The sequence below is a fragment of the Myotis myotis genome, unplaced genomic scaffold (genome assembly GCF_014108235.1).
Source record: "Myotis myotis isolate mMyoMyo1 unplaced genomic scaffold, mMyoMyo1.p scaffold_m19_p_4, whole genome shotgun sequence".
Taxonomy (NCBI): domain Eukaryota; kingdom Metazoa; phylum Chordata; class Mammalia; order Chiroptera; family Vespertilionidae; genus Myotis; species Myotis myotis.
In genome coordinates, this window is record NW_023416346.1 from 36,228,919 (window position 1) to 36,239,505 (window position 10,587).

A 10,587-nucleotide genomic window follows, 5' to 3' on the forward strand; every position below is an offset into this window, starting at 1 on the left:
ACTGGGGATCGAGCCCACAACCCAAGCATGTGCCTTTGACTGGAATCGAACCTGGGACTCTCCAGCCTGCAGGCTGATGCTCACCAGCTAGGGCTATCTAATTCCTCTTTCAAAATGGCTCTGAAGGGGAGCAAAATTTTCCATGCCCAAAAATGCTCCTTTGTTATTAGGATTGTCTTTAGCTAATGTTATTTTTAAGAAACAGCAGACACTGGAGAAGCCCTAAAAGGTGAGTAGAAGTAGCCCTTTTGCAAAAGGTATTTACATTTATAAGGGAAATATCCACTTGTAAGTGTATCTCTCTGTACCAGGAACTAGAATCACTAGAAACTCATATATGTGGAGAAAGTCTTGGACTTGAATCTACATAACAACTTTACCCTTGTTAACTGTGCTTTTCCTGGTAAACTTCTGTAACTGTCTCCCCCATTTCCAAACATTTATTTATTTATTTTTTTTTGTGAGGGAGAAAAAAATCTTTATTGATAAATAGGTTACAGTAAAATAAAGTGATGTGTTTTTTGGGGGGAATAAAAACTCTGAGTCTTAGTGTCTGTCCACCCGCCTCTAGCTCTTGGCTTCTGCCTTCACCCTGGTCTCTTTGGACGATGAGGCCGCGGTGGACATGCCAGGCCTTTTTGGGCCCCTGGGGACCTCTGTCTTCCTGGTCAGTGGTTCAGGCACCATCTTGGACTCGCTGTCCTTAGGAGCAGCCGCAGCTTTGGCTTTCGACCCTTTCCTGGCCCCCTGGGCAGTGGCCTCTTTAAGGACCTTGCTCCCTGTCTTCTTTTTGGCCGGGGAAGTCACACCATTTCCACTCTTGGGGACCGTGGGTTTTGAGCTCTGAGTCCTAGCCTTGGTTTTCCTGTGGGCCTTGGCATCTGCTGGGCTGTCCTTCTTGCCTTTAATCTTTAACTTCCCAGGGGGCCCGCTGGCACCAGAAGGGGCCTCTATGGCCTTGTCTGGCTGTTGGGGGGCCTTCCTGGCCTTGCCCCCTCTTGCCTCTTCGCCCTTGGTCTGGCCATCTTTCTTGGGGGCCTCCTCCTTGGCCTCACCAGGTCTCCGGGGGGCCGACGCGGTGGCTGTCTTCCTGGGCTGGATTCTTTTCTTTTGCTTGGGAACTAACTTGAAGCTGCCAGTGGGCCCCCGGGCCCTGGAGCTGACGGGCCTGATGAGGAGGCCGCGCTGCATGCCTGTGTCCAGGGCCCGCTTCAGCAGGTACTTGAGCCGGATGGCGTCCACCGTAGGGTACTTCTGCAGGATGTACAGCTTGATGGCCATCACCGAGGTGCCCCGGCGTTGCTCGCCCGCCTGCAGCGCCTCCAGCACCATGCGCAGCATCGGGGGGTTGCGGCGTGGGGGTGGGACGGCATGTTGGGCGGGCCTGGCTTGAGAGTCCCAGACCACTCGGAGGTGGAGGTCATGGAGGTTAGCGAGGCCGAGGAGATCAAGGTGTCACTGGAGGCCAAGCTCCCGGGAGCCATTGCAGGCTGACACAGACGCAGAGGTCAAACATTTATTTTTTTATTTAAATCTTTATTGTTGAGTGTAGGAAGTGGCTATAGGGTCAAGCCTCGGACTGACCTGTGGCAGAGCCACATACAAGTCCCAGCTTGGAGGGAAGAGCCCTCCTAGCATAATGAAGCTTGATCTTATAGTCTTCCCTTGTTCCTAGGTAGCTAATTGGTTGTAGGAGGTGCAGCAAGTGCTGCCAAAACAAGGCTTGAGTAACAAAATAGATTTGAAACTAGCAAGAACATTGTAAACATGTTTACCACTCCCTTTGTTTTGATTTGTGTGATTTGACTATAAAATAAAGCTTCAGTTTACAGGCTGTGTCACTGTTTCCTCATCCAGGCACACTGATCCTACCTGGCTCCAACTGTATTCTCTTGTCTGTCTTCTTTAATCCTTCACTGCCCCTCCTCAAGTTCACCCCTGGCTGTGCTGGATGCAGTTCAGTTGAGAGTATTACAGATGTCCCCCTTCCCCCGCCCCATTTCCCCTCTTCCTGCTTCCCATCCCACCCTAAGCATTCACCATCCTATTGTCTGTTTTCATAGGTAATGCATATATGCATATAAGTTCTTTAATTAATCTCTTCTTGCCCCCTCTCCCCCTGCCCTCTGAGATTCATCGGTCTTTCATTTTCCATGCCTCTGGTTCTATTTTATTCTTCAGTTTATTTTGTTCATTGGATTCCTTTTTCATTTATTTTTATTTTTAGATTCAATTGTTGATAGATATATATTTATTGTCATTTTATTGTTCATATTTTTTTATCTTTTCCTCTTCTTCCTCTTCTTAAAGAATAACCTTCAACATTTCATATAATAGTGGTTTGGTGGTGATGAACTTCTTTAGCTTTTTCTTGTCTATGAAGCTCTTTATCTGAACTTCAATTCTAAATGATAGCTTTGGTGGGTAGAGTAATCTTGGTTGTAGGTCCTTGCTATTAATCACTTTGAATATTTCTTGCCACTCCCTCTGGCCTGCAAAGTTTCTGTTGAGAAATCAGCAGCCATTCGTGTGGGCGGTACCTTGTAGGTAATTAACTACTTTTCTCTTGCTGCTTTTAAGATTTTCACTTTGTCTTTAACCTTTGGCATTCTAATTATGATGTGTCTTGGGTTCATCTTGTTTGGGACTCTGCACTTCCTGGACTTGTAAGTCTATTTCTTTCACCAGGTAGGGGAAGTTTTCTGTCATTATTTCTTCAAATAGGTTTTCAGTATCTTGCTCTCTCTCTTCTTCTTCTTCCAGCACCCGCATGATGTGAATGTTGGTACTCTTAAAGTTGTCTAGAGGCTCCTTACACTATCTTCATACTTTAGGATTCTTTTTTCTGATTTGGTGTTTTTTGCTTCCTCATATTCCAAATGGTTCATTTGATTCTCATATCAATCAAAATTTACTTTTAACATTTTTTGTGCAAATCGGCCAATCCTAAGGCAATGTTTTTTTTAAGACACTTCATCTGCTAATTAGCTGACCCCAAAGTGTTACTTCGTATAAAGACACTTCACATGGTAATTATACTCACCCCTAGGATTTTAATTAGGATTAACTTTTTTTCTCTTACTCATCACACTGTTTATATAGTCCTGAAGTATTTAGTATTTTAAATCCCTACTCACACAATATAACTCAGCAACTCTTGGGGATATATATCAATAAAACCCTCTCCACTCTCTATAACAGTGATGGCGAACCTTTTGAGCTCGGCGTGTCAGCATTTTGAAAAACCCTAACTTAACTCTGGTGCCGTGTCACATATAGAAATTTTTTGATATTTGCAACCATGGTAAAACACAGATGTACATTTTTGATATTTATTTTATATATTTAAATGCCATTTAACAAAGAAAAATCAACCCAAAAAAATGAGTTTGCGTCTCACCTCTGACACGCATGTCATAGGTTCGCCATCACTGCTCTATAACCTGGCTGCTAGAATGTAGGAGAGCTACCTTTCATAGACAACTGTAATGAACTGAGCTTGACTCTCAGCTCTGACCCTTTAATGTATAATTGAGTATTTATATCCACTGCTCCTATCAGAATTTCAAAATAGAGTAGCATTATCTCTTTTTCTGAATGATAACAGCACTTCTGGATCTCTTATAAAATCCTTAAGGCAGGGTTCAGTCTTGGCTCATAGAACAGTTTCTGATGAATAGATGCATCAATGAATGAGCATATTAATGAATAAGCCAATCAATTCCAGGCTATTACTGAATCTCTATGAACCTCTGAAATTTTCTTATGTATAGAATAGAAATAGGAGTAATATCTGGTACTTTATATTATTAATTTGGTATCCTTAACTCAAGTGCACTTTACAAAGTGCTACCACATTAATTTTCTTGAAACACTACTTCACACAACCCTACCACTGACAAGTACTTATAATATTGTTACATAATTCTCTCTTACTTTGTCTGATTTTCCCACTGGATTGTGCATTTGTTGAAGGTTGAGACTTGACGTTTTAAATACTATCCCCAGATCTTGCACTGTGAAAAGCTCATGGGAAGTCTCTATGAATGTTTCTTGAGTAAATAAATTTGCCTGGCCCATTGAAATTGTTAAAAATGAACCTAACCATAATTGCCCTCAAGTACCTGAGTAGCAAATTTAATGTTGTACTTACTTTCAAAGTTTGCCCACTCTGAAGATTTCCACTCTATTATTAAATTGTATCATGTTAAAAGTTAGCTTTTCATAGGAAATGAATTCCTCACAGTAAGTTAACTGAGCCAGTTGATTTGTGGCTGGCTGTGTCTATAAAGGCAAATGAAATAGAAAGTTGAGTAAATTATTTTGTCAATATAGTTAACATTGACAGCCACTCTAGAGCACCTTCACAGTTTACTTTTTACCTAAATAGTACAGGTAATTGTCTCAAATCTAAAAAGAATAACCCTGAATTTGTTCCTCACATGACATAAAACTGGTTTCCTGTAAAATGGAAAATTAGAACTCATACAAAGATACTAGTACAAGGATATTAGTTCTGTGTCAGAAGGAAATAGTTTTAAATGCTTTCCCCTATAAAACAGCTACATGGCATAAACCTTGATGAGAGCATGATTGGGTACTGTAGAACTTTTAAGGAAGGGCACCAAAGAGCTAAAATTTTTATTTCCACTCTAAACTCATTATTTACAATTTCACACCAACAAACAAGCTTAACCCTTCTTTACAAACATTTGTCTTACAAGTAAAAAGATAAAATTACTAAAGCCATGATATTCTCAGTTGTTCTGGCATAATCTATCTAATCTAATAAAAGAGAAACATGCAAATTGACTGCACCTCCGCTACACCCCAAGCCATGCCCACCAGCCAATCAGAGCGATTATATGCAAATTAACCCAACCAAGATGGCGTCCGGCAGCCACGGAGCTGGAGCAAGCAGGAGACTTGGTTGCCCGGGCAATGGAGGAAGCCAAGCTTCTTGCCTGCCCTGGCCCGCTGTGGCCTCCACTCAAGGCAACAAAGTTTCCTTTGTAGAAGATAAATAAATCCCAGATACCTGCTTCCAGCCAACCTCCACTGGGAGCTTGGGTTATTGGGGGCCATGGCCAGCCTGCAAACAGCCATCAGCCCCTCACCCAGGATGGCCACATCCTCATGGTGTGAGGGTCCCGGCTGGGGGACTTGGCCAGCCTGCAAACAGCTAGTCACCCAGACTGGCCAGGCACCGCAGCAAGACCCTCACCCTCAAGGGGGTGTTGCCAGTCTGAAAACGGCCCTCTGCCCCTCACCTAGGCTGGCCAGGCACCCCAGCAGGACCCCCACCCTGATCCAGGACACCTTTCAGGGCAAACCTGCCGGTCCCCACCCATGCACCAGGCCTCTATCCTAAATAATAAGAGTAATATGCAAGTTGACCCTAACAGCAGAGCGACTGGGAATAACTGGTCACTATGACACACACTGACCACCAGGGGGCAGACGCTCAATACAGGAGCTGCCCCCTGGTGGTCAGTGCATCCCACAGAGGGGGAGCTCTGCTCAGCCACAAGCCAGGCTGCGGCTGCCAGTACAACGGTGGTGGTGGGAGCCTCTCCCGCCTCAGTAGCACTAAGGATGTCCGACTGCAGCTTAGGCCTGCTCCCTGCTGGCAAGTGGAAATCCCCTGAGGGCTCCCGGGCTGCCAGAGGGATGTTGGACTGCCAGCTTAGGCCCAATCCCTCGGGGAGTGGGCCTAAGCCAGGAGGTGGTCATCCCCCGAGGGGTCCCAGACTGCGAGAGGGCATAAGCCAGGCTAAGGGCCCCTCCCCCCCGCGAGTGCACAAATTTTTGTGCACCGGGCCTCTAGTATATATATAAAAGCCTAAGCGACTGGCCAACCATTCGACCAGGCAACCGGTAGCTATGACACACACTGACCACCAGGGGGCAGACACTCAATGCAGGAGCTGCTGAGCTGTGGTGACTTGGCAGCTGTGGTTCTCGGCTGATGCACCTGGAACCAGAGAGGAGGGACTCCGATTCCAGGGTGTGTCACCTGAGAATCGCCCTCTTGCAATCCAGGATGCCTCAGGGGATGTCAGAGAACCCGTATTGGCCTAATCCCTGCAGGCCTGACCTAGGGACCCCACCGGTGCACAAATCCATGCACTGGACCTCTAGCCCATTGGCTCCACCACTTCGGGTTTGGCTCCCCACCAGGCCTCTAGCTCATTGCAGAGGTTGTGGGTCTGGCCCTTACAGAAACTTTTCAACTCAATTAGCTAAATGATGAGATGTGCAGGACCTACTGGCTGCGGGCCCGACATCTAACGCCCATGTCAGCCCACCTGCTTAATATCAATTTCCAGTGGAGGCAGCAAATTTTCCCACTACCACTTTTGTCTGGGAAATCAGCCACGGCTTCCCTCCTTTTGGGTGGACAATAGTGCCAGCAGGCAACCTCTGGGGAGGGAAGGAGGCGAAGGAGCAGCTCAGGTGGGAAGAAGGTAGTTCCCACCACCACAGGACTCCACCTGGGTGGAAGGGCTTGGGTGGGAGCCTGACACTGAGCAGGTTCCTGCCCTAGGCTGACTAGATTCCAGGCTAAGTAAATCCTGTTTGCTAAATAATTGCATTTTGCAGCTAAATGCCCACAAGTCATCAGTTACCACAAAATTTAGGGTAAAGTGAGACAGATACAGAAAGAAAGTGACATAATATTGGGAGAAGAGAGGAGGGAGCCCGATTCCTGGGTGCATCACCCCAGAACTGCCCTCTTACAATCGAGGACCCCTTGGGAGATGTCAGAGAACGAGTTTTGGCCCACTCCCTGCAGGCCAGCCCAAGGGACCCCACTGGTGCATGAATCCAGTGCACTGGGTCTCTAGTTCTAAAATAAACAAAGACCTTTAAATTTATAATTTAATTATTTCAATATAAAAAGTCATTTGAAAAGAAACATTCATATTTCCCCTTCTAGTTCTTTCAAATTCAAATCACTTTCTCTCCAATAACAACAAATATAGAAATAGATATAGGGATATATCATACTCAAACTTCAGAAAAATCAAAGCTACAACAAAACATTGAGAGAAGCCAAAGGAAAAAGAAGTTGGAGCAAATATTCAACTTCTCAGATATCACACAAGCAGTAAAGAGTGGAATAACATATTTAAGGTGCTGAGAGAAACAACTACCAACCTAGAATTCTGTACCTGTGGAATTATCCTTTAAAATTAAGGGAGAAATAAACACTTACTCAGACAAGCAAAATTTGAGGGAATTTGTTGCCAGTCAACCAGCCTTGCAAGAAATGTTAAAAGAAGCTCTTAAGAGAGAGGGAACAGGATATAGATCAGAAACTTGGATCTACATACAGAAAGGAAGAACATTGGAAAATGGACAAAAGAAGAAAAATAAAAACTTTTATTTTTCTTATACTGAATTGATCTAACAGATAACAGTTTGTTCAAAATAGTAAAAGAAAAATGCATTGAGATAGAAGATGGCGACTAGCAGGAAGGTAGGGAGGGAGAGAGTGTGAGAGTGTGAGGGAGTGATAGAGGAGTGTGTGGACGTGTGTGGTGTGTATGTGTATGAACTAGGGACAGTTAGATTCTGCAGGTCTTCTAAGGGGCTGCTAAACCGGGCAGTCTTAGGTGGCAGAGCTCCGCTCCCTGCGCGGACACTCCTGGACGGCCAGCACGGGAACAGAGATTACGCCATCTTGGGAAACAGAGCTGCTTGAGACTAAGATTCTGGCCTCAGTACCACCCAGTCCGATCTCAGATGCATACCAGGACCCTGCAGCCACTGGGGACAGAGACCTGCGACCACAGCTACAGACTCACGGCACCAAGAATCCAGACATCCCCGCGGCAGATCTCTGTGAGTAACAGAGCCCATCCCTCTCCCCACAGGCTTGCGGGCAGCGCCATAGTAATTGATAGACCCACCCCTTGCCCGGGTCTCAGTACTGCTACAGGAACCTTAGCCTGGAAGCACGTGAACACCGGGAACTTGTCCCACGCAGCACCAGCTACAGAAACCTTAGCCTGGAAGCACGCGAACACTGGCAACCTGTCCTGTGCAGCAAGGGCTACAGGAACCCTAGCCTGGAAGCATACAAACACCAGGAACTTGTCCCGCACAGCACAGGCTATTGAAACCTTAGCCTGGGAGCTAAGGTGTGAACACCAGGAACTTGTCCCGCATAGCAAGGGCTATCAGAACCTTAGCCTGGAAGCGCGCAAACACTGGGAACTTGTCCCGTGCAACAAGGGCTATAGGAACCTTAGCCTGGGAGCTAATGCGTGAACACTGGGAACTTATTCCCCGCAGCACGGGACCCTGATTCTCCGGGCAGGAGGCAGCACCAAGCACCAGTGACTTGACTGTGCTTCTTATCACCTGCGCCTGGGATCCCTGATTCCCTGTGCATTCACACTAAGATGCAGTGACTCCAATTCTTGGTGCATGTGCACACAGGGACCCTGATTCTCAATGCGAGGCCGTGAGAAGCAACAGAGACTCTGATACTGGATTCTTGGGGAACTCTGACTCCTGGTGCACGCTAGGGGGTTCTGATTTTCAACACAATCCAGGGAGGTCTCTGTTTCAGCACAGTGCAGGAGGGGTCCCTGATTCTAAGTGCACACATGAGGCCACATTGAGCGCTGGTAATGCTGACTCTGAGCGAGCCTGGTTCCCACCAACTCACCACAACCACACATCTTAGTGTCAGAACTCTTCAGTGAGAATAGGGTGGTGCGAAGCTCCCACTGCACATGGCCCAAGCGCACGCAACTTGATGTTTGAATCATCTGGAGATAGTCAGAATGGGGAGACGACACAACTCCCAGAGGAAAGAAAATGAGGAGTCGCCAAGAAAGGAAATTAATGAAATTGAAGCATGCATCATGACAGAAAAAGAATTCAGAGTAATGGTTGTACAATTCATTCACCGGGTGGATGAGAAAATCAGTAACCTATGCAAGAATCAGGAAGAAATGAAAAGTGATATAGCTACAATCAAAAACACAATGGAAGGTTTCAACAGTAGACTAGAAGACGCAGAGGACCCAGTTAGTGAGTTAGAAGATAAGGAAGAGAAACAAGCTCTATATGAACAGCAACTGGAGAAAAAAATTAAAAAGGAGGAGGAGAGCCTAAGGGAGCTTTGGGACAACATGAAACGAAGTAACATACGCATAATAGGGCTGCAAGGAGGACAAGAAGAGCAGCAAGGATTAGAAAATCTATTTGAAGAAATAATGACAGAAAACTTCCCAGATATGGGGAAGAAAAAAGTTACACAAGTACAGAGAGTTCCAAGCCCGATGAACCCCAAAAAATCCACACCAAGACACGTCATAATAATGATGGCAAATGTACACGACAAAGAGAGAATCTTAAAGGCTGCAAGGGAGAGACAGAGTTACCTACAAAGGATCCCCCATCAGATTATCAAATTATTTCTCAACAGAAACACATCAAGCTAGAAGGAAATGGAAGGAGGTATACAAAGTGTTGCAAAGCAAAGGACTGAATCCAAGAATACTCTATCCAGCAAGACTATCAATCAAAATTGAAGGGAAATCAGGAGCTTTGCAGACAAAAAAAGGCTAAGGGAGTTTATCACTACCAAGCCAGCAATGCAAGAAATGCTAAAGGGAATGCTGTAAAAAGAAGAAATATAAAGGTAAGAAAGAACACAGACACAAAAATAGAAATGAATACAAGCAAGTACCTTTCAATAATAACTTTAAATGTAAACAGACTAAATGCTCCAATCAAAAGACATTGAGTGGCTGAATGGATAAAAAGACATGACCCATTTATATGCTGTCTACAAGAGACCCACCTCAGAACAAGGGACTCACACAGACTGAAAGTCAAGGGATGGAAAAATATCTTTCAGGCAAATGGAAATGAAAAAAAAGCTGGGGTAACAATACTTATATCTGACAAAATAGACCTCAAAGTGAAGGCCATAACAAGAGATAAGGAAGGCCACTTCATAATACTAAAGGGATTGATACAACAAGAGGATATAACCCTGATAAACATATATGCACCCAATGCAGGAGCACCGAAATACATAAAAAACCTCCTGGAAGATAACAAGGGAGAGATCAACAACAACACAATCATAGTAGGGGACTTAAATACAACACTGATATCACTGGATAAATCCTGTAGAAAAAAAATCAGCAAAGAAACTGCAATCCTAAATGACTCACTAGATCAGATTGAATTAATTGACATCTTCAGAACATTTCACCCCAAAGCTGCAGGATATACGTTCTTCTCAAGTGTACATGGGACATTTAAAAAATAGACCACATATTGGGTCACAAGCAAAGTCTCCCCAAATTCAAGAAGATTGAAATCATACCAAGCATCTTCTCAGACCACAATGGCATAATATTAGAAATAAACTACAATAAAATCAATCCAAAAAAATCCAACACTTGGAAACTGAATAGCATGCTATTAAACAATGATTGGATTACAAATGAGATCAAAGAAGAAATTAAAAACACCCTGGAAACTAATGGCAATAAAAGCACAACAATCCAAAATCTATGGGACACAATGAAAGCAGTCCTGAGAGGGAAGTTTATA

The 10,587-nt window shown here is 44.7% G+C and overlaps 1 protein-coding gene across 1 annotated transcript; it reads right to left on the bottom strand.

Annotated features, from left to right (window-relative positions):
• Positions 1-567: 567 nt before the first annotated feature.
• LOC118653369 (histone H1.8-like) lies at positions 568-1,484 on the bottom strand. The gene is given in 2 exon segments (XM_036304105.1): positions 568-1,373; positions 1,376-1,484. Coding segments are annotated over 2 exon segments (915 nt in total).
• Between the last annotated feature and the right edge of the window lie 9,103 nt (positions 1,485-10,587).